Here is a 23,614-nt window from a genome sequence, read left to right on the forward strand (position 1 = left end):
GGAGTCTAGGACGATTTTAGCCTTTGAGGTAATGGAGACATAATTGAGGAACAACGTGGAATTAGTGTCATCGCAAATGATCTACTGCCTCGAGTTAATTTCATCGGGTTTTGTTCGAAGAGCAGCAGTCACTCATCTTGCGTAGCAAGCTGCCATCAGAAAGATTTTTTTCTGGAGCATTTAGGAAATAAAGCTTAAGTGCTCGGCCCTTACAAGTTGCAGGAGCAGTTTCACGCCTCGGCTTTTTAAAAGGTATCATGATATTATTCGTTGTTTTGCTTCTAGGAAGCAGGGGGTTTAGGAAATGACTTGGGCGGGTGCATCCATGTGGCCGAAAGAGACACAGACGTATTCCCCAGGGACCTGAGAGGGTTCTCTGTCTTCCCGAAGGTGCCGGGCAAGCGTCCGGTCCCCTCGGATGCTCCTGGTCCCGTCCCTGTGCCGAGGGTCTCCGGCGCCTTCCTAGACGTCTGGGACCATTCTAGGGGGTCTGGGACGGCTAGACCAGGCGGCCAGAACAAGGAAGAGGAGGGAGCCGGACTGCGCCTCATTCCTCCGTGCCAAGGACACCGTCGCGGAGGCGCGGCCAGCTTCCCACGGATCGGACTTTCCGCCCCCGGGGCTGGGCGGCGGAGCTCCAGTCCTGTCCCCCTTCCCTGCTCCGGGCGGCCCCCAAAGGCTGAGTAAGCCGGGCGGAGGGAGGGAGACTGCAAGGATTTCCTGAGCTCTAAGGGAAGGAGGAGGGGACCCGGGCAGGAGGGCCGGGAGCAAGGACCCTGAACCTGCCGGAGTAGTCAGCACCTCCCCAGGCGCGCTCGCACTCGCTTCCGACGAGCGCTCGGCCGCCAGCTACCCGCCCCCCGGCGGCCCCCGCCCCTCTCGGGAGCCGTAGGGAATCAGGTCCCGGAGGAAGAGGGTAGGTGGGGAGGCGGATGAGGGGTGGGGGACCCCTTGACGTCACTGGAAGGAGGTGCCGGGGTAGGAAGTGGGCTGGGGAAAGTTTATAAATCGCCCCCGCCCTCGCCTCCTCTTAATCGAGGTCCGCAGAAGGCTCGGAGCGCGCAGGGCGGACACTCCTTGCGGCTCCTCCCCGGCGGCGGCGGCGGTGGCTCGGAGCGGGCTCCGGGATTGGAGCGCAGCGGCCAGAGGACGCCGAGCTGCGAGGATTACCCGGGGAAGTGTTTGTCTCCCTGGCTGGAGCCGCGGAGAGGGGCGCTCGGGGCGGACGACGGGAGTGCGAGAAGACAGATTCGGGCGGCTGAGTCTGTGGCCCGCGAGCTGCGCGGGGACCGGGCAAGCAGGCCGCGTCGCGCTCACCATGGTCAGCTGCTGGGACACCGGGGTCCTGCTGTGCGCGCTGCTTGGAGGTTTGCTGCTTACAGGTGAGGCGAGGTCGGGGCCAGAGGCCCGCGCGGGGCCGGGATGGGGCGGCAGGCGGGCACACCCTTGGGACTGGGGCCGGGTGCACGCGGGGAGGTGAAGCTATAGCCGCGAGAAGCGAGCCTCGCCGGGAACCTGGGACGCTAGTTGTCGTGGGCACGCCTGGGGCCGTGGCGCCCTTCTCTTCCGTTGGGCAGGCAGTGCAGGCGCCTCGGAGAGCAACTGGCGGAGGTCCGCGGGCATCGCAGCCTTGAACGGCTGCTGGCGCCGCGCTCGGTGCGCGCTGGGGCTGCCCCTTTGCGGCTGGAGTCGCCGACCCTTTCTGCCCGGCTCCCGGGTCGGGTCTCCCCGCCCAGGCTCGGGGAGCACCGCGCACCCCGACCTTCCTGACCCCTACAGCCTGCTCCCAGGCGGCCTGGCGCCGGTCGGCAGGACCCACCGGAGCCCGGGTAGTGGCTCCCAGAACGCCCGCCCGGCTGCCTGGGGGCTGGGCTGAGGCCCGGGCGTTGGCGATGTTGGGCACCGGCCACGACGTCGCGCCTCCATAAGGGAGGAGAGCCCACTTGGAGGTGGTCGCGTGCCTGCCGGGAGCACACAGATCCCAGGGAATGGCAAAAGCTGGTGTCCCTCGACCCCTTTCGGGTCCCAGGGCCCGGATGCCCCTGGGAACGTTCCAGCAGCTTCTACTCCTCCCCGCCGCTTGCCGACCCGCCGGGCCGAGCGCTCTGTGCGCAGCCACCCGGGTGGGGCCTCTGCGGCCGGTCCAGCCCAGGTCGCCGACCTGAGTGAACCTGACTGACCAGGGCAGTCGAGAACCCAAATACCGTTAAGTTTCGGAATTGCAGGCCTAGTCTTTAAATTTCGAGAGAAGCGAGAGAGGACGATTTGGAGCAAAGATGCAGTTTGAGGACCCGGCGAGGTCCGCCCCTTTGCCGGGAATTCGAGAAACAGGCGGCAGAACAGTCCGCGGTTTAACCGAAGATTATACCGCTGTTAATGTGGAGGTCGCCCCCCACCAGGGCGTCAAAGCCCGAGGGGACTTAGGGGCCCAGATTTACCTTTTCTGCCCATTGGGCCGAGTGGCCAAGCCCTCCGGTGCAGCCCCCCTGGGCGCAGAGAGCCATATTTCGGAGCGCCTTTCTCTTAAGCATCCTGGAGAAAAGGTAAAATATGAAATAAACTACAGTAACATAACAAAGTTATTGCAGTGATTCCAGAGAAGGAAAAAGTCAGTAGGGTTGAGCTTATTTTTTAAAAATGCTTGTTAAACCCAAAAAGCAGTAACTGTTAAAAAAATATTCTTTCTCAGTGGGAATCTTTCTCAGTGGGAAGACTAATTAGATCGTCGGTTTCTAAAAAACAGGTAATAGTTCCGATTAGATCGGTGAAACCATTAAACTGAGAGGCGGGCGAAATCCTAATGTCTGAGAACTCACTATAAGCTGGGAAAGTCGGTAACATAACTGTATTTCATGAAATATTGTTTTTCTTTTTCAAAAATACTTTTTGTTTTGAAAAGTCACTTATATTGAAGTATAATTGCGCAGAGCACTTAACTTCTGAAGTCCATTCGCCTGTTATGTAAAGGTAAATCTAGGTAAATGCCCGCGAATGCAAAAAATGAAGGGAAAAGTATAATTTTCATTGGCTTTTCGGCTTCACACTTACACATCTTTACTTTTGTTTCAAAAACCCAGTTGACCAATGAAGTATTATATAGTTCTCTTGGTGATGAGGAGCAATTTAGATCCGTGCAAGCTTTTCAGAAACCTGAGTAAGATTCTCTTGAGATTTCTCTCGGATTTTATTTTACTTAAATGAGGCAGAAATGTTCTGACTCTTTTGTGACTTAAGAAAAAAAATTGTGTATGTGTTATAACAAGAAAGCAAGACGGAACATTAGCAAGGTGAGAAGCCCTTTTTACCTGCTGGTTTAGGGATGTTGTTTCAGTGGTCCCGGTGTGTAATTGTTGAAGCATGGCTCTGTAAACCGTGGTTGGGGGCTGAGAGCTGGTTAACAGGGAACTCACAGTACAACAGTCAGCTGCCTACCTTGTAAATAGCATCAGGGCTTTCAAATTGAACCGAGGGGCTGTTTCTCTGGGAAGTGGTGTCCAGAAAGAGGCCAAGTTTCTGCTTTGTGGATTTATCAGGAGTCTGCTCACCTACGGGTATTACATAGCCTTTGACTATTGGGAATTATTAATATTTTGAGTGTGTGTGTGTGTGAATGTGTGTGCATGCACTGAGGTATAAAAGAACCAGAGGCTCAGTCAGACAAAAAGATAATGCATTTCCCCCTAAAGATTACATTTACCTTCTTCCAAATATCCTGAGAAATTAAAAGATGACAGTAATTCAGGTATTTTCAAGTCCTCTATATTGCGATCTTTCCCTCTAGAAAGAATACCTCCCTTACTCTGGCTCAAAGTCTCATTTTCTGACTTTTAAGGCACCATGTCCGTGATTAAAGCCACAGACCTTTTTTTCTGTCCCCATCTTGGGGGGTTTTGAGCAGCTGATATTTACAATTTGCTATAACTAACTGGAAATGCATCGCTTCTGAATCTTGTGAGGGAAATCTACATCAATAATATGAAGTTAAAATGTGCATGAAAATAATACTCATTTCCAAATAGAATGTAATCAATCTTTCATAATAAAGCTAATTTTACATGACAGTTTTTGTTGTTTTCTCGAAGATTTAGGAAGCCACACTTTTTTGGTAGTGCTTTTCCATATTGCATATTTGAACTATTAATTAGCACCATTGGCAGTCCACATGGGGAATTTTCCACCTGATGGGTCGTCTTGCAGATGGACTACAGGTGGTCATCTGCTCTAGTTCTTTAATATTTTTACCTTATTTATTATTTTAAGTTTTTTCTTTCCATGTTGAAAATTCTGTAACAGGCTCTCCAGTTTCTTTCTTAGGAATCACTAAAAGGATTTTTCGTTTTCACATGTGAAAGTCAGAAGTTAGAATAGATGCCTATTTCTAATGCCGCTTTCCAATTCTTTAAGACTCTGGGAATGGTTCCAAGGAATAGGCTGAACACGGTGTGTCTCTCTTTCTCTCCCGCCCTTATATATTTGCATATAAAATGGATGATAAACCAGATGAAAATGCTAGAGCTGAGGCTGTAATAATGAACTGGGTGTCACCTGCTATCAGTAACCACATTGCACTTTCTTTATCATCCACCAGCTGGTTAACTTGCTCTTTAATGGGTTGCAAGAGCTAAACTGTTAGAGGCTGTCCGAACCAGTAGTAATCATGGGCTTTATTTTTCTCTTTCCAACTCTAGGAAGTAAATCTAATTCCAAACTCTGGTTACATTACCTCTTCTAACAGGCTGTCAGTCATTTCAAACTCGAAGAATTTCTTGGTTTTTTTAAAAAAAAATTAATTCTCACTTATTTGATTAAAAAATCACTTCATTCTAAAAATTTCAGATTGCAACGGGGATACTAAACCTCTTATTTAAAATTGGGCTTGTTTTATCTCATCTTCTAGAACAAACCAAATAATCACTTTGTTCTCCTTACCAAAAAGTATTGAGACATTCTAAATCTACTATGAATGTATGTAATATAGCAGTTGAAAATATGTTGCAAAAAAATTGGTTTTATATTGGCCGAAAAAATGCAGTGTCCTGGAGAAAGGTTATCCAGGCTATTGTGAGGTTGTGGCTGCTGTTTACTCTGGCTTGGGAAGTTCTGCAAAGCAAGAACAAGCTGATATGTGTATGTGAGTGGGCATAAGAATGGAGAGAAAGTGAAAGAAGCTCCCTTGGCACTTGGGTGTTAAAAGCAAAGGTTTGTTGGCATTAGGTTTATGGTACAGTTGCACGGGGGATTATTGGATATCAAGTAAATATAACTTTTCAGAGTATTTGTCATTGTAGAGAGGAGAGGAAGGACATTGAAATGATACTGGCCCTTATTTTTTTTAAAACAAAAATATATTATGAGGAATGGTTGAAAGCATTAAAAGCATCTGTTGCATTGCTTTAAATAATTTAATAGACCAGGATAGTCCCTTCCATTCCATTGATCTTAGTATACTGGTGAGGCTTGTAAGGAATGACAGTCTCTTGCCAAATGCTTTCCAGGATCACTGTTGATTCCTCACACACTTGGGTGCCTTAGAAATTGCAGGCTGCTAATGACATTACTGAATTTTATACCAGATTGAGGGAGGGGAAGGAAATGGGAGGAATGGGGTAATTGAGGGAAGGATTGAGAGGAAAGCCTCTGGCTTAGCATCTGGGACTGCAGGGGGGTTTCATTAAGGAAATGGTTCCATTGAGTCTGCTGAAGATAGTGGACTAGATTTCCTGCATTGCTGCTGGGGCGGATGTGGGGGGATGTCAAGAATTCCTGGGGATTTCCCATCAGTCTCAGTCAGCTGGATGCCTCAGGGCCATATCTGATTATTGCTCCTTTCCTTGATTTGAGCTCCTTGTGAGACCTGATCTTGTCCCTCAGACATACAGGTTGTGAGAGCTAGCGGGAACCTCATAGATCCAACGTACGCATTTCAAAGATGAGAAAACCCACCCAGAACCGTGGTTTTCTCCCCCCAAGGTCAGTAGCTGGCCGGTGGCAGCCCCAGGCATAGAAGCTGATGTGTACAGTACAGATAACCCTTCGTCTTCACTTCTGTCTTTCCTCCACCCCAAGCAGAGCAGAGCTGTTCAAACGTTCGTTGAATGTCATCATAACAGTGCTCACGCTTCTTGTCAAATGCCGGCCTCTTTTTCAAATGTGAAATTTCCCACTCTTTTTTGAAAGCCCGCAGGGCGTTTAGATCAAGAACACCAAAGTTACGGCTGCTTAGTAGTACGCGGATCGATTTGGTGAGCAAATGGATTCTCCTTGTGAGCCTTCCTTTGAGCTGCTGTGGCTGAAGTAGTCAAGCCTGTGTGACTAGCCTCGATTCTCACCACTTCCCTCCACACACCCTGTGACCAGCTGCACAAACCCTTCGCCAGTCAAAGAACTTACTCACCATTCTTAGGATGGGCCTTGTGCATTCATCACTCCGTGTTCACGCTGTTTGCCTGCAAGACCCTTTCCCTCCCTCTGCATTTCCGCCTCCCCTGCCTCCTGGAGCCTTCAAAGCTCAGACACCACCATCTCCTTGCGTTCCTCCTTAGAGCTGCAGGCAGAATTTGTGGTTTCTTCTCCTGTAGGTACCCTCCTCTAGGGAACCCATATATATATATATATCTATATATATCTATATCTATATCTATATCTATATCTATATCTATATCTATATCTATATATCTACCCTTTCTGGTTGTTTTCTCCTTGCATCCTCACTATTCTGTTTATATGTCTGTCCCCTTGTTGTCTGATCCCCTGGCACCTGGAGGAATGCCTGGCATGGGGGCCCTCAGTAAGCGCTGGCAGGAATCAATGATGCAGCCACACCACCATTTCAAAGAAGAAAGCTCTCGGGGCCAGATAGAATTTATGCCAGTATATTAACGTGCTCCTGCCTGTCCAGCTGGCCTCAGTTGCAGTGAATTGCTTAGAAGGCTTGCTCCCAATGGATAATGTTGGTCTGCGATGATGACATTGAAGTAAGTGGCTAAGATGTAGGACATTAGCTAGGATCTTCAACTCTCGGAGATCTCTCTTTCTTGTAATCCTCTCCTTTTTTGTCCTGATGCTTCACTGGGGACTCGGAGCCACCAAAGCTGGATTTCAGTCTACACAGAAGTTCTGTCTTAGCCTTCGCTAGTGAGGTGGCACTGTGGCTGTGCCCGGCAATGTATTGTACAATTTTTAGAAACAGCAGTGCTCTCAGATTTTATGGTTTGCCTTACTCACCCTTTCACAGACTCAAACCTGAGTCCATGCGTGCTGGGATGTGATATAAACCCCAGTGACAGAGACTGGGCACACTCAGCATTGATGCTCTGTTTCCATAGAGCCATTTGTTATGGGACCAGGCTAGTCTGCCTGAGTTCCTCCTTCCATGGGATGGGTTCTTCTCAACCCTTCATGCAGACAGGTTCCTGGCAGGACCACTCTACGAGGAAGGTGTGAGACATGTTCTAAAAAAAAAACAAAACCCCAGAATCCCATGGTTTCGGATCACGGTGGTGCCTCCCTCCCCCCACCCCCAGCCCCATACTCTGCACATGGCCACAAAGTTATCCCAACCAAGCTGCTCCGATGTGTGTTCCATGGTTCAGCAGCAGCAGCTCCCGGAAACTTAATGAATCCGAGAGCCTGTGTGTTAATAAGTCCACCGATGTTTCATTTGCACATTAAAAATTGAGGACAGATTTTAGTAAAGGAATCTTAGCTCTGGTGTCAGGATCTAATTCCTTTTCATCAACACTCTAGCGATGACCTGTGACCTGTGTGGCTAAGGGACTAGACCCGGACCAGCCAGGAGCCTCTTCTGGCTCCCACATTGTGCTTGTGCCCCCGTCTTCTCCTGGGACACCTGTGTCCTTCTTCAAGACTCTTTTTACAAAATCTTAGACGTGGCTTGGACCTGTAATCACAGGAAACAGAGGTGGTGTCTTGAAGAATACACCATGGTTACCTAAATCATGGGTGGGCAAGATCAAGTTCTTAGAAAATACAGAGTTGGTGAAAAAATAGTAAAAATGGCATTAAATGGATAGGTTTCAACCATAAATAAAAATTTTATGAGGTATTTGCTTTCGGAACAAGGTTAGTTGGTGACATCAAGCAGCGAAGGTAAGTGTCCTTCTCCGGAATCTTAGTTGGCAGGGAGGCGTCACTGTCTCATTCTGTCCTGTTACCCTGATAACAGTTTTTTTGTGCTTCTTACTGGCTTGAAATCCAATGTGTTCGTACTCGTTCTTCCTTGTCTCATATTGCAAATCTTGGCAAATGCGTCTGTCTTTCACAGATTACCGCAGGGCCTACAGACACTTTTTCTCAGCCGGTCTTCTAACCTATCTAACTGATGGAGTGTGAATGGATTTCCTTTCAAGCTGCAGACCCACCCATGTGGTCCCCACTAGCAAAGCTGTAACAATGATCAGATGCTTGTGTTGAAAGGGCCCTGCCGTGAACCCTATTTAAATGAAAAGCCTTCGCTTTCATTATACACAAATATGAAATGACTTAAACTCAAGGCCACCTTTAGCAAAACCCTGATTAGTAATTAGCCTGCCAGCTGATTTCCATGAAACCCTTCGCCTTTTGCTAGGGTCATGGTCCCCAGCGTTGGCTCTGCCTTAGAATCGTCTGGGGAGCTTTGAAACATCCTTTGCCCTGGCTGCACCCCTTACCAATTTAATCAGCATCTCTTGAGTGGGAGCCAGGCATCAGTAATTTTTAAAGCTCCCAGGTGGTTTCAGTGGGCGGCCGAGGTTAAGAACCTCTTGTTTTATCATCCATCCGAATCACCTGGAGAGCTTGCTGCACTGGCGTGCTGGGCCCCACCCCGGAGTTTCTGATGCAGTAGGCCTGGGGCGGGGCCAGGAATTTGCATTTGGAACCGGCTCCCCTGGGTGGCTGATGCATCTCATCCAGAGACCACACTTTGAGAGCCACTGCCCTCGGGGCTGGTTTGAGAGGCCTGGCCGCCTGGGAGGCCCGTGTGCCAATCTGTAAAAGGCTCGAAGTCATCACTAGACATATAACAAGGTAGAGGAAACTACAGGAATCCCTGCCAGGGAGAGTATGTGTTAGCAGCGTGGCAGAAGGAATATTAGGATCGAGGGCTTGGAGCATGTAACCAATACAGGTGGCGAAATTGCCTTCTAAGGGAAGTTGGATCCGGTTGGCAGTTGGGGTATGTGAGTTAGGAGCCGGAACTGAATTGCAGTCTAGACAATAGACCAAATCATAGTCCTTCTCTGCCTTACACCTCGGAGCGCTCAGGCTTTCCTCTATCTAAACATTGGTAAATGTCTACAGAGTCCTGTTGACAGGTGCCGTGCCATCGACCTGTGCTGGGCGCCCACGTACCCTGGGCCAGCCCTGCTACCCTCCAGGATCCCCACGCAATGCGGCCTGAAGCCTCACGATGCTTTGCCTCTGTAACTGAGCTGTGCGGCCTTTATTTCCTTTGCTGGGATCAGTGTCCCCCACTTAGGTGGCTGAATTCTTCCCCTTTGGTTCTTCTGACTTTCATGGTCTGTCCCCATGGGTGAGAAGAGTCGCTGTTTGGCTGGAAATGGAGCCAGCCACCCCTTGTGCAGAACCGTGTGCTGGAAACTTTCTTGTGAAACATCAAGAATCCAAGCTGCATCTCCTTCCCTGAGAGCATCTAAGGGTGCCTGTGGGGTGCTCCATTTGGACACTTACTGCTCAAATATAGAAAGAACAGATCTTTTATGCACTCCCACTACTGAATCACTGTCTAAGGGGCTGAGTCATGATAGCGTTTGTATCTGTCATCTCTTGCGATGTCATAGGTTGCCCCAAAACGAATGGCCTTAAACAATAATTCATTATGCCTGCCTGAGTCTGTGGGTTAGGAATTTGGGCGGGTCTCATCTGGATCCTGCATGGAGCTGTCATCAGCTGGCACTTCCACTAGGACCTAGGCGCCAGCTGTCACCGGGTCTCCCTCCACGCACGGTGTTTGGCCATTCCGCAGTGTAGTCCAGGCTTCTTCATGTGGAGGCAGAGGCGGTCCAAGAGGTGGAAGCTTCAAGGCCGCTGAAGGCCTGGACTTTGCCATTCCTCCACCACCACTCTGCCACATCCGATTGGTAAAGGGGGGTCCTAACTCAGAGTCAAGGCGTGCGGGAACGGCTCCTCTCTCGGAGGCAGTAGCTGCACGATATTGGGGCCGTGGTTTTCAATCCACCACCCACTGCTAGCACGGTTAGCTGCTTCTTTCCAGTCTAGCTATTAGGCTGGCACTTGGCCAAGAAAATAAGTAACAATTCCTTGGCCCTTCTAAACACTGCCTGCGATGGAGACAGCTGGTCCAATGGAAGAGCTTCTATTTCCTAAATCTTATGATTAGGGCACATCGGCCATGGTGAAGGTGTCATGCCATGGTGGGGCTGCTGGCCTCTAAGGAGCACGGTGACACCAGCAAGGAAGCGCAGCCGATCCTCCGATTCTGAGCGTGGCCAGCCCTGCAGCCTCGTGTACTTACAGGATCTCTGAGGGAGCACGTGCTTCTGGAAGATGTGGGAGGCTGTATGCTTTGAGGAAAGGAGAAAGGAGGGAACTAACCCCTACGGATTGTCAGGCACTTTGGTTGACATCTATGATTTGACTTAGTCCCGAGAGGTAGGTACAGTGCTCTCAAATATGCAGAACCCCGGGCCGACATAAAGACTGGCCCTAAGATCACGGGAGTGGTAAGTAAAGCTGGAATGAGTCCCGACTGCCCAGCCCCCCTGCCTGCCATGCCGTACAGCCTAAATGAAAAGGGGACAAGGAAAAGAGCATCGATGAGAATGGGCTGGTCTTCCCCTTCTTTCAAAACTCTCTCTCCTTGGAGTTTTGCCATCCCCCAAGAATGTGAGATGCCCCTGCTACTCCAGCCTGAGGCGGCCTCGGCAGATTCCGCTGCTGCGTGAGGCAGACACCAGCGACGTCTCCATTGAGACGGGAATTGTGATCACGTGGGTTTTCTGATCAAGAACCTTCCAAAAAATTCAAGTCAGAAAAGGATCCCCAAAGTCAATAAGAACATGATTTTTTTTTTTTTTAAAGATTTATTTATTTTAGGGAGAGAAAGCGGTGGGGAGGGGCTGAGGGAAAGGGAGAGAGAAACTCAAGCAGACTCCACACTGAGCAGGGAGCCTGGCGCGGGGCTCAGTCTCACGACCTTGAGATCATGACCTGAGCCAAAACCAAGGGTCAGACACTTGACTGACTATACCACCCAGGACCCCTTTTTAAGTGTCTTTCTTAAGAATATGAGTTTATATGGGTTTTCAAACTGCTCTCCTGCATGTGGCTTCACACTAAATCAGATTAGAGATGAGCCAAACCAGCCCTTTGGTTCTGGAAAAGTTCTTATCAGGAAGGGTCTCTGAAAAAGCTGGGGCTGCCCTCTGCCAGATTGCTTCCAGGAATCAAATGTCTACTTCTCTGGACACCTCTTAGATCCCAGAAACCTCAAAGATTGGCAGCTTTTCCTTAATGAGGCTGGAGTATAGGCAGGGATCCACAGGTACTGGGGGAGGGGGAGGGCACATGTACTGAGCCCCTCCTAAGCACAGGCTCTGTATGTGGCAGCTCAAATGAACTTTTTCATAACTATCCAATGTGTGTACTTTTAACTTTGTTTATTGTGGATTGAAACCCCGAGGCTCAGGGAAACTGGGTGATTTACTGAGGATCACACACTTCATGAGTGTCCAGCCCAGGATTTAAACCAGGTCATTCTGATTTTGAAATTGGTACCTTTCCCACCAACATGTACCCAACATACTTGAATGACAAAAATCTAGGAATTAAGGAAAACCGAAGCGTTTGGCTTCTGGGGTTTAGCTTCTGTGAGAAAAGCACAACTGTCTGAGAGCATTCTCCTAGAGGGAGTTACTTTTCAGTGTAGGTTGGACCCAGCACAGGCTTTCCTTTCTTTTTTCTTTCTTTGTCTCTTTCTTTCTTCAAAGCAATTTTCACATATACAGCGGGGTTAACGATAGTCATCACGTTGTACATTACATCTCCAGATGGTTTACCTTGCTGACTGACAGTCCTCATGACGTTATCAAAAATGAAAGCGTTTTTTCAAACCCCGTTGTGCCTCGGGTCTCTCCTCCTCCACTAGCTCATTCCTTTCAGATATTCACGCCTGCAAGAAGTCGAGAAAGAGGAAAAAGTGTTTTCCTTCTTCCTTGATCAGTGACTTGGAGAGGGACGCTTTTCGATACCAGAATATGGCTGTGTTCATCCAAATCTGAGAAAAACCCTGTCTTGCCACCTTTTATTGTTCATTCCAAGCCAAGAGTGGAAAATGTGGTCCAATGGGTAGATGCCTTGGATGGAAATTATAAGGACTGGTGATATATATACGGTTTGATTTTTTTATTATTGTATTCTTTTTCTAAGTTGGCATTAGAGCAACTAAAAGTAGATGTAAACACTTGGAAAGGCAGGGTCGTATTAGAGGAGACTACAAACAATTTGAAAAGGCAGTGTAAACTCTCGTTATGGCATTTCGCCTGTGATTAATGGTATTGTTTTCTTTTTGGAAAACACTGTTTAACTCTCTTTTCCATTTAATGTCTCCTGCTGGATCACATTTTTGTTCTCTGTTCTTTGGAAATGTTTATAGCTTCGAAATCTTTTCCATAGGGAATTCTGCTAGAACTAGGGGAAAAAAAAAAAAAACTGCTTGGGAATTGAGCAATTGTATTGTCCCAGGATGGACCGTGTGTACCTATAACTTCTGGAGGGTTAGAGAATATTTGGCACACATCCTTGATGTACAAATTAGCAGCAATTCTACCACACACTCCCCCATCCCATTCCCTGTCCTCAAAACTGGTCAATGAGAAATAGGCTATGCAAAGTATTTGTCACACACAGTCACTTGGAAGGCAAATGGGAAATTCAGGAAACTAACAGCAAATGCTGATTTTCAGAAATTTCTCTCTCATCTCAGCCTGTCTCGACTGACCTTGAACTTCGTGATTCTATATCTGGCTATCTCTTTTTAGGGACAGTGAAATTCTAAAATGTTGAGATCGAGTTGGTTTGGATGTAAAGCACAATCCAGGCAGATGGGCATGGGATTGCCTTGCTGGGATAACCCACTCACCATTTTGGGAGAGTCTTAAGGACAAACTTGGGATGGGAAGTGTCTTTTAAGGAATATATTTTCTTAGAACGTTTTGGACTGCTATACTTTCTGCTGTGATTTCATAAGGAAAAGCATGAGTCATAACAAATGTGATTCTCCTGATACCTGTTTCATAATCAGTCATCATTCTAGGTTCATGTGCAACTTTCCATGGAAGTCAAGCATGTGCAGAAGACTTTTTTTTTGAAGGCTATTTTATTTTAGAACATTTTAACATATTCATTTAAAAGGTACTCAAGCATCCTCATTAATTAACCCATTACATTTTATTTCAAGATATAAACACGGTTGTGTTCATTGTGCTATATGTTTGCCATTGAATAAGTGTCTTAGTTTGTGACGTTAACTGAATTTTACTGAAATGAATCACTTGAGTTAGTGAATTCATGACTCCCTCAAAAATATGTCTTTGAAAACAAGCTATACATAGTTATGAGGTGATCTCTGTTTGTTGACTCTCTTCGTATTCACCGAATCTACTTCTAGATGAATCATGACCTAAGAGACTGCTCAGGGCTGAGAGCCCTTCCAAAGGAAGTGCTTGTTTCTGTTTCAGCTTCCCAGCTCTGAATCCTGTACAGTACCTAGTACACAGTAGTCACTCAATAAATGCTGGTTGAACTGACTGAAACTTTATCCTAGCCATTCCTCTGGTTCTCAGAGGCCCTTGCAGGAGTCATGGTTCCACAGTGGTTCACTTTCTAAGAACCTGTGGGGGAGTGTGGGTGAAGGAGGTTGGGCAGAAATCTGCCCAAGAGCTGGCAGTCAATCTCCAGCACATCTGTAATGTTCCGTTCCTTCCTTGAGGGCATCCTCTCATTCCAGTGACCCCTTTCTAGTCTTTGGCTGAGCTGGCCATGTTCTCCTGAACTGAATCTAGACCTAGGATTCAAACAGAGGATTTAAGCTGCCCAGCCACTAAAGAAATGGTTCCCAAGAGATCTTTTCTTTGGATGAGCCCTCCTGGTGGGAAATTCTTAGTTGGTCAAGCACAGAAGCCTGACCTTTGATTGGGAACCTGAATTTCTAGGTACACCAAGTCAGCTAAAGATATTAGGTGATGTTACTGCCCCTGCTACTGCTTTTGTCCTCTTGGATAAGGACATTTGGGTTGGAAACGATTTCCTCTTGGCTCTGCACCATCCCCAGGGTAAACTTAGGAAGACAAAAGGGGTGAGGAGGAGGGACAAGTTCAGTCCTGGTTAATGAAATCATGCAGATGAAAACTCATCATTTTCTTTTATTCCTCTCATCGCTTCACCGCCATCAGAGGCCTTGTCCATGATTTCAAAAAGCGTAGCATGACCTGGGCAGATCTTCTAGAGACTGTTCCTTTGTGGCTTTTATTCTGGTGGCAAGTAAAGTCAGATAAGTGCCCCATATAAAACAAACCCGGGGCATTGTCCCTCAGCAAAGAGGTCAAGGAAAGCAGAGTTGTATGGTCAAGGGAGTTAGTAGTTGGTAAAGGAAAACAGTTTTCTAAAAGTAAAGATGAAGCTTTAGAGGGTTTGAAGATTCACACACTCATTCTTCGGGTCTTACCTTCAACTAGACTTCTGTGAGAACGTCCCTCACTCCCCGGGCTGGACTAGCTTCCCCACATCTGGTACTTCGCTATGATAACACATAAATATAATGTAATTTTATGTTTATATAGAAAGTAATTTGTGAGTAGGAAATTACATATGTCTACCTTTACTTGTTGGTTTATCTGTCGTCCAGCTAAGTTATAAGCACTTTAAAGAAAGCATTCTTGTGTCTCTTGTTTATCATTGTATCCTTCTCTTAGTATATGTTGAAAATATTACATGAAGGAATAAATGCTGAGGTTAAAGATCAGAGAAATCTACAAGGTGAGGGGTGAGAGAAAGGGGTCATATCAGGAATGTAGTGGGGGAAGAAAACCAGGGTTGGCTGGCCATAAAAGAGAGATAAGAAGGACAGATAAATGAAGAGAACAAGTTCCCATATTCCTGGGATCATCGTTGAGAGTCCAGCTCTTAAACCAGTGCATCAGTCTCATCTCGGGGAGTTGGTGGCTTAACTTTATAAGGACAGCTCCAGGACAAGGGACCTTCCTCCCTTTCTACAGAGTTCTTCCTTCTGGTTTTATGTAACTTATGCTTATTGATTTTGGGCTCGTCCTCTGGAGTCAGCTGATTCATAAGTTATTTTAAAGCCTATTAGAGGCGCCTGGGTGGCTCAGTTGGTTAAGTGTCTGCCTTTGGCTCAGATCATGATCCCCAAATACCAGAATGTTCAGCAGGGAGTCTGCTTCTCCCTCTGCTCCTCATCCCCACCCCCGCCGGCTTGTGCTGTCTCTCTGTCTCTCTCAAATAAATAAATAAAATCTTAAAAAAAAAAAAAAATAAAGCCTGTTAGGTTGATGGGCAAGTGGTAGCAGAAATCGGTGTTGTGTTTTATTTTTTTCTTCCATCTGTGCTGTGATATCTTGGATGATATCAGACCTGCTAATTCTAGAAACAAAATTCTAGGTTAAGTTAATGAGAGCGTATGAGTAAAAATGCCCGGAGAATTAACATTCTCCCAGTTTGGGGTATAAATGACTTTAAAATCTTTTATGAATATTTGTAAGGATGCCCTTGCTATCACATATTGAAGTGAATGAAAAACATTCAGTAAATTATTTCTTTAAAAATTGAGATTCTTCTGCTGGAAGCGTACTGCCTTTAGTGGGTTACTTTCCCTTCCAGAATCTTGGCTCTCAGCAAAACTTGTAGAACATTATTCCATCTGAGAGAAGATTTTTTAACAGTTGGTGAAATCTTAGGAAGATTACAAACATTTACTGTGTAAATTAAGCAAGTCTTAAGAAAACATGAAAATTAAAGAAGCCAGAATTAAAACGAATAGTTCAGTCATCATAGGCATCCCATTGTCTAAGCGGGACTAGTCTCCAAAATGCATAATGAAAAGCAATTGTATTTCAAATTGTTTAATTTAGAAGGAAACTGATTTTGACAACAGAAACACAATGGTCAGGAATAGTGTTTTAATGAGCCTTAGAAAGTATGCTAACATCGCTTTCAAAAACTCAATTCCCCTATGATGGATAACTTCATCGCACACACTTGGCTATTTAAATCTCAAAGGTCAGAGGGTTTGTGTATATTATTGGTTACAAAGGCGGAGATCTCTCCACTTGTCTCTTAGGGAGGGAATTTATAAAGCACCTCCTTCATAGACCGTCTGAAACACTCCAGCAAAAAGTTCTCTGAGTAGCTTAGGCTTCATGAACTGGATCAGCGTGAGCCTAAAATGAACACGAGAACCTTATCACACTCTGCCTGCCAATGTTGTTTTATTTCTTCTGTTTTTATGTGCAAAGCAAATGCTGTTTTGTCATTATTTGTAATAGATTACGAAGTTGAAGAATATATGAAAAGAAGAGACCAGACGGAGTTTAGCTTTTCCTTGCTGCCTAGCTAGAGTTAAGGTGCACTCTTGCCTGCCTGCCTGCTTGCTGCCTACCCTTCTTCAGTTTATTATACACCTGTTTTAAGGCATTATTTTGGATTCAGAATGCAAACCTCACACAATGCATTTTTATGGTTACTTAACAGCATCGCAGCACACAACTCCATGATATACTCATTTTTTTTCCCAGGAAGAACTGTGTGGGCATCTGCAGATTATTTGTCTGTTATAACACATTATAGGCAGTAGCTACTCTACAATTTAAAAGTTCCACTTCCTGTTCTTCTGCTGTAATCATTCTAGGACGAGGTCCTGTATTGAATGGATAAAATGTTTCTCACATCTTCTCTGGGCTGCTTTCCTTCCTGATGGAACCCACGGGGATCTAAGTAAATACCATGCCCTTGAAATTCGGGTACCTGTTCCCATCATCTCCACTGACGCCTGGCCCTTTGGCAACGAGCACTAATGGACACAGAGCATTTGATAAAATATTTGGTGGTAGACCATACTGTAATCCTAAGGTCATGCAGAATGGGGAAAGCTTTGGATGGTAAGTTGTGGGTTGTATGCACGCTGTACTAGGCTTCCAGACTGATCATTGTTGGTTTGTTTGCATGTGTATAAAGGTCTTAACCATTTAAAGATTTTTGTTATTGAAGTATAGTTGACGGACCATGTTACGTTAGTTTCTGGAATAATTGCTTATTTAAGAATAATATACCTTATAGGATAGGTACCAATAGGATACCTTTGGCAGAGCTGAAACTTGGATTTCTAAATAAGAAATGGGAGATGAGAAGGCTGAGGCTAAGACACTTCAAGCCTTTTATTAATGCTACTACAGTTCCTGATAATGCAACTCAATCCACATGCTCTCCTGCCTAGAAGCATTCTGTCACTGACCACACTGCAATGTTCTAGAGAGCTGAGACTCTAAAGAGGACGCACCAATGCTGAAAGAGGAACAAAACACTTACTTCCATCAAACCCACTATCGTGTATTTCATCTTGCATGTGTTGCGTGTGTTTTCATCGAAATGGCACCTCGACTGAGCAATCTCTTTTCGGGTGTTCGTAACCTGAAATTTAATACATTCTGAATTTCAGCTGTTCCTAGCCTGAAAATGAGTACATTCTGGCCTGAAATCGCTTGTGAGTCAGTACGAGCAATAGAAGGCTGTTGGTGATTACAATCCCATTTATACGAGGTGGCATCCGGCCAAGTCGCCCACAGCCCTCTGAACAGTAACACTGGGTAAGAACAGAGGCCGATGGTGATACGCTCCCAATGTAGTGTGTTTCCTGCTCCTGACAGAGAAACACGACCTCACAGACAAAACCTTTCTGCATTTTTCGGGGGGAACGTTGTTCTGTTCCTCTCCCTTTGCATAACCAGATGAAGGTCTACCAGACTTCTCCACTAAATACTTTCCAAGCTATGTCTCATGCCGTGTCAACCAGATCTTGACCCTTGCTCCAGGCAGCTCAGATAACTTCCATGGCATCATGTGGTGGATTGAAATGACATGCTGTTAGACAGCTCTGTGGAGGTGGTTTTTGAACTCGTTCAATAAAAGGGCGGCAGTGTGGGAGTCGAGCGTTTTTTGGAAAAAGTTACCTCCTTGGTCGGCAGGAGATTTCTCACTGACCAGCCTTAATTAACTCTGATGTCACATGAAAAGGAGCTGTGCACGGGTACAGGTCATTGGGAGGGTAGACTCCTGATGGTAGCCCGGTGACAGGCCTGATGATAAATGAAGACGTCCTGTTAAACCATGACCCTCCGAGAAGCCAGTGTCCAGGGAAAAGCTCAGAGAGGTACACGGAAGATGTGCCCCTCGTAAATGTTGATAGTAGGAATGTCGAAGTTATTAGAGTACTTTTCTCCTGGTCAACATCTTAAACCACACAGAATTTTCTCTTTTAAATAACTTTGTAAAAGAGAAATGAGTAAAGCCGATAACTCACGCATGGATAAGGTGCAGACTGTCCAAGTTCTGGTTATTTTGGACATCGGCCACGTCCCTTGCTAATAGCATGGTGTCCTCTGTGCCTTGCGCTGCAAAAGCTGTTTATGGATTTTGTCAACTGACCATTAAAATACAAATTGTAAGATGGCTATAAAACACACTACAGCAGAATTATTCAAATGAAGGTATCTCTAGGGTGAGGCGAACACTGCTGAAATTAAACATGTAACTAATTTCTACACTTGTTTTTTTACACTTGAATTCGAGACATAAATGCTATGTAAATGACTATTTTAAATTTTCTACGAAAGCATGGAGATCAGACTCTTGACACTTCAAATCTAATGATTTGGGGATTCCTTTGAATAGCAAAAACTCTAAAGCAAGAAGCCAGTGAATTCTTTTCGCAGGTCCTTGCGGTAAAATAGTGAGTTTAAGGTCATGTAAAGACATAAAGGACAATAGCAAGTCCCTGGGATTAGCAACTTTCTACAACTTAAATGTATGGTTGCTGGACAGCAGCTGCTTCTCCATTACCCTAAAATCTGAAATAGCCTGTATTTGACCATCGGAAAGTTGCAAATTATCTTATCAACATAAGAAATTACTCAGCAGTAAATCAGAGCTTCTCGCTATTGCGTAATACGTTGTCAATTTCCAAATCCCAGCCAAAAAGAGCTTTCCCTTAAGCCTAAAACAACGGAGACCACAACTCAAACACCTCCCCCCAAAACCTCTTTCACTTCTCTACCTGCTTCCTCCCCACCCCTCAAACAAACTTGACGTTTTCACAGAGAGAAAAGTGTGCACATCCAAATAGATAGGGGTGTACATGTATTTAGGATAACGGCCTTTTTTCTTTAGGGTTTTCCTTGACTGGATGCCAGTTGTTTTGGGGGGAAAAAACATCTTGAAAACGAATATCATGCCTAATCATGGGACTCAAGCTCTGCAGCTGCCATGCAAATCCCTGGGGCTTTCCTATCTTGGTTGTGGTCTGTTGGTAGATGGAATAGGGACCGTTGGTCTTTCTCCATCATGCCAGAAACGTGCAACGTGCACGTTATAATGCTTTCCATCAAAGCCTACGCTGTCAGCTTAGCTAGTGGTGTGGTCTGCATTTAAGATAGCCATTCTGATAGGGCATCTGGTTATAATGTACACTTCGTATTACCTGACAAATGCTTTAATAGAGGCACAACACAGAGGTTGAGACCAAGATTTAGCTTTTTATTAAGCACTAGAAGCACTGTAAAAATTAACAGCCCAAACAAAAATTGTGGTAGTTTCTAGAAAGTTGGTTCACCTGCAATTGCATTCTTAACCTTTCTCTCAGCCTTGCCACCAACCAGAAAGAGTCTATAAAATTTAGTCCGTGAGACTTAAGCTTTTAATAACCTACATCTTGGGGAAAGAATATCTTCTTTTATTATGAATTATGTTTAATTAACCTCACACAACCTTGGTAAAGGCTCATGGTCTTAAAATCGAATTTTGGAAACATGATACTTGGGAATTTATACTTAGATAAAGAGGTCGTTTATCATGTAGGATTATGTACTATTGAAAACATGGTATGCAAAATCAAAGACAGATGCATCTCATTTGAAATAAATCTAATATACAAAGCTTTGCATTAAGAAAATAAATCAGAAGTCAATTTTAACATAAAAGGAAACACCAACAGGTTTCTTCAGAGAACTCTGAACAACATAATTTTCAGTGTGACTCAAATTGCTAGAATTCCAATTTAAATGGTTAAAATTCAAAATATGCCATTAGAAGTGACTTAAAATTAACATCAGATTAAATTTAAAAGGTTGTAATTTGGGGAAACTGAGTTTTTTCAATATGTTTGTAAAAGTTCTAGTACGGAAAGAGCGATGTTATTGAGCACGAAGGAAACATGATTTCTCTCAAATCAGCCTTCTAAAGCTTTAAGCTGGAAAAAGAACTAGTATAAAATCTGATACCGATGGGGTCATGGGTGGCAGCAAAGTCAAAAATAGTTCCATATTCTGTGTCTTCAACTGATCTCTGTGATTACTTTAGTCATAAAGTTTTTTTAGAAAATCAGTTTTATTGAGGTGAAATTCACATACCATAAAACTCACCATTTTATTTTATTTTATTATAAGATTTTATTTATTTGACAGAGAGAGAGGGAGCACAAGGAGGCCGAGTGGCAGGCAGAGGGAGAGGGAGAAGCAGGCTCCCCGCTGAGCAGAGAGCCCAAGGCAGGGATCGATCCCAGGACCTTGGGACATGACCTGAGCCAAAGGCAGATTGTTTAACCAAATGAACCACCCAGATGCCCCCAAACTCACCATTTTAAATTGTATCATTCGATGCTTTTTAAATGTATTCAGAACTAGGCAACTGTCGCCATCTAATTTTAGAATATTTTCACCACCCCAGAAAGAAACCCCAAACCAGCTATTAGTCACTCCCCATCCCCCTTCTCCCCCAGCCCCTGGCCACCACTAACGTACTTTCTGTTTCTGTGAATTGCCTATACTAGACATTTCATACAAATGGAATCATAAAATATGTGGCCTTTTGTAACGGGCTGCTTTTACTTAGCATAGTGTTTTTGTTTTGGGTTCCGGAATTAGAGTAATTTCTTTTCTCACGGTCTGGAAGTTGCAAGTCCAAATTTAAGGTGCCGGAAGGTTTCGTTTCTTCAGAGGCCTCTCTCTGTGGCTTGTAGACAGCCGCCTTCTCCCTGTGTCCTCAAAGGTCTTTCCTCTGTGCACCAGCATATTTTTAAGGGTCACCTGTGTCGTAGCACGTATCAGTACTTCATTCTTTCTTATTGCCAAGTAATATTCCATTTATGGACATATTACATTTTGTTTATCCATTCGTCATTGATAGACGTTAGGGTTGTTTCCACTTTTTGGCTGCTATGAGTAATCCTGCTGTAGGTACACATTTGTGTGCCAGTTTTTATGTGGACATATGTTTTTAGTTCTCTTGGATAGAGACCTACATACCTAGGAGTGGAATTGTTGGGTTGTATGTTTAACCATTTGAGGAACTGCCATGCTGTGTTTCAAAGTGGTTGTACCATTTTACAATCTGACCAGCAATATGTGAGGGCTCCAGGGTCCCCACAGGCTCGCCAGCACTTGTCATTGTCTGTCTTTTTAATTTAATCGAACCTAGGAAGTATGAAGTGAAGTGGTATCTCACTGTGGTTTTGATTTGTATTTTCCTGCATTTTTTCCAGCATGTAATGTTCATGTGCTTATTGGCCATTTATAAAGCTTCTTTGGAAAAGGGTCTATTCAGATCCTTTGTCCATTTTTTAAATTGGGTCGTCTTTTTATTCTTCATAATTATTTTTTTATGTGATTTCTAACTTGTACATTGGTATCAATTACTGTAATCTCAGGATCGCAGAATTTTTAGGTTGGAAGGAATTCTCAAAATCTCAGGCTATCCCCCTCTATTGACAGATGAAGAATCTGAGGCTTAGGTCCATGCCCATGGCCACAGCAGAGCTAGTGAGTAGCTGAACTGGGGAGATTACTGACTACATCAAAAAGGGAAAAACGTAGACGTTTCATGACTTGTACTTGGCTAAGTCCCCTTCCTTGCAGAGATTCACCCTTGGAGTTCAGTATAGTAGAGGTGAAGGAACGGGTGGCATCTGGAAGGAAGAGGAGCTAAGAGGTTTGTCTTGAAGTTGTAGTCGACTAATAAGAACACTTTTTACATAGGTCAGTAAAAACAGCAGTTTCCTAATGATGCTTTTAGTCCAACCCTCCATAGCGTCTTTTCTCTGTCTTAAAAGTGGTAGGCAGGGCCGTCTGGTTCCTAATGACCAACGTGCTCCGTCAGTATCCCGCAGAGTAGTTTCAAGAAAGAGCCTCACTCATTTGGGCTTTGGCTTTGATTGCAAAATAAAGCCATACTTTACTTGGAACTGTACTCATTCTTCCCCCTGAAGTCAAAGAGAGCACTCTATTTTGCGTAACAAAATGAAGGGGAATGGAGAGTCGTGATTTAGAACAGTCTGGATATGGGCTTTCCAGCAGAGGTTTGGCCTGGGGCGAGGGAAGGGATTTTTGTCCACGAGTTATAACATTCTATTCTCTGTCCCCCTACCAGACAATACAGAACAGACAGACAGTGAGGAAAATAGTCAGACAAGAATACTACCAGTTTCAGTGGTCGCCCACGTCCATTGCCTTTGAGGGGTATTATACCGCAATGCTTCATAGCTTATTCTAATGAGCGTGCGATAAAGCCCACCTCCACGGTCTGCAGGGCTTTTTGCTTTGTTATTTAAATAATAACTTTCCTGACAGAAGGACATCTCTTTGCCTCTCTCATGACCGCAGTAGTCCCCCCTCCCCCATGTGTGGTTTTGCTCTCCACGGTTTTGGTCACCTGAGGTCAGCTGTGGCCCAGAAGCAGTGATCCTCCTTCTGACGTAAGGTCAGAAGGTCATTAACAGCCTAATGCTCCGTCACAGTGCCCACGTCGTCCACCTCCCTTCGTCTCATCCCGTAGGCATTTTATCATCTCCCATCACCGTGAGAAGGGGGAGTGACGTACCTAAGATATTTTGAGAGCGAGAGACCGCCTTCACATGACTTGTCTTACAGTGTGTTGTTATAATTGGTCGATTTTATTATGAGTTATTGCTAATCTCTTACTGCGCCAACTTTACAAATTAAACTGTGTCGTAGGTGTGGGCGTATAGGAAAAAACTCAGTATCTGTCCTGTTTGGTACTGGTGTGGTTTCAGGCATCCACGGGAGCTCTTGGAACGTGTCCCTGCGGCTGAGAGGAGACTGCTGTCTGTTCTAGTGGATTTTGATGAAAACAGGGGTTCACAGACCACCTAATTCACTGAGGGGACAATAATATGTTTCAGCCACACTTTGAGGCTACCGTGGCCAACAGTGGAAAGTTCTGATCCCCGTCTGAGCTTCACAAGGGGAGAATCCCTGTTAAATTCTAGCATCCACCCTTGGAAATGAAGTTTCCTGTGGATTTGTTTCTAATTGGGCAACGTGACTCTGAGCTA

The 23,614-nt window shown here is 45.2% G+C and overlaps 1 protein-coding gene across 1 annotated transcript in view; it reads left to right on the plus strand.

The window, feature by feature from the left end:
* The first annotated feature begins 755 nt into the window (after nucleotides 1-755).
* The window catches only part of FLT1 (fms related receptor tyrosine kinase 1), a 171,397-nt gene continuing 148,538 nt past the window's right edge, over nucleotides 756-23,614 (plus strand). Inside the window, exon 1 of the mRNA XM_026493054.4 lies at nucleotides 756-1,382. Within this exon, the coding sequence (XP_026348839.2) occupies nucleotides 1,319-1,382 (64 nt within the window). The 5' untranslated portion in view covers nucleotides 756-1,318. The remainder of the gene's footprint in view (nucleotides 1,383-23,614) is intronic.

The sequence above is a fragment of the Ursus arctos genome, unplaced genomic scaffold (genome assembly GCF_023065955.2).
Source record: "Ursus arctos isolate Adak ecotype North America unplaced genomic scaffold, UrsArc2.0 scaffold_10, whole genome shotgun sequence".
In the NCBI taxonomy this organism is placed as follows: domain Eukaryota; kingdom Metazoa; phylum Chordata; class Mammalia; order Carnivora; family Ursidae; genus Ursus; species Ursus arctos.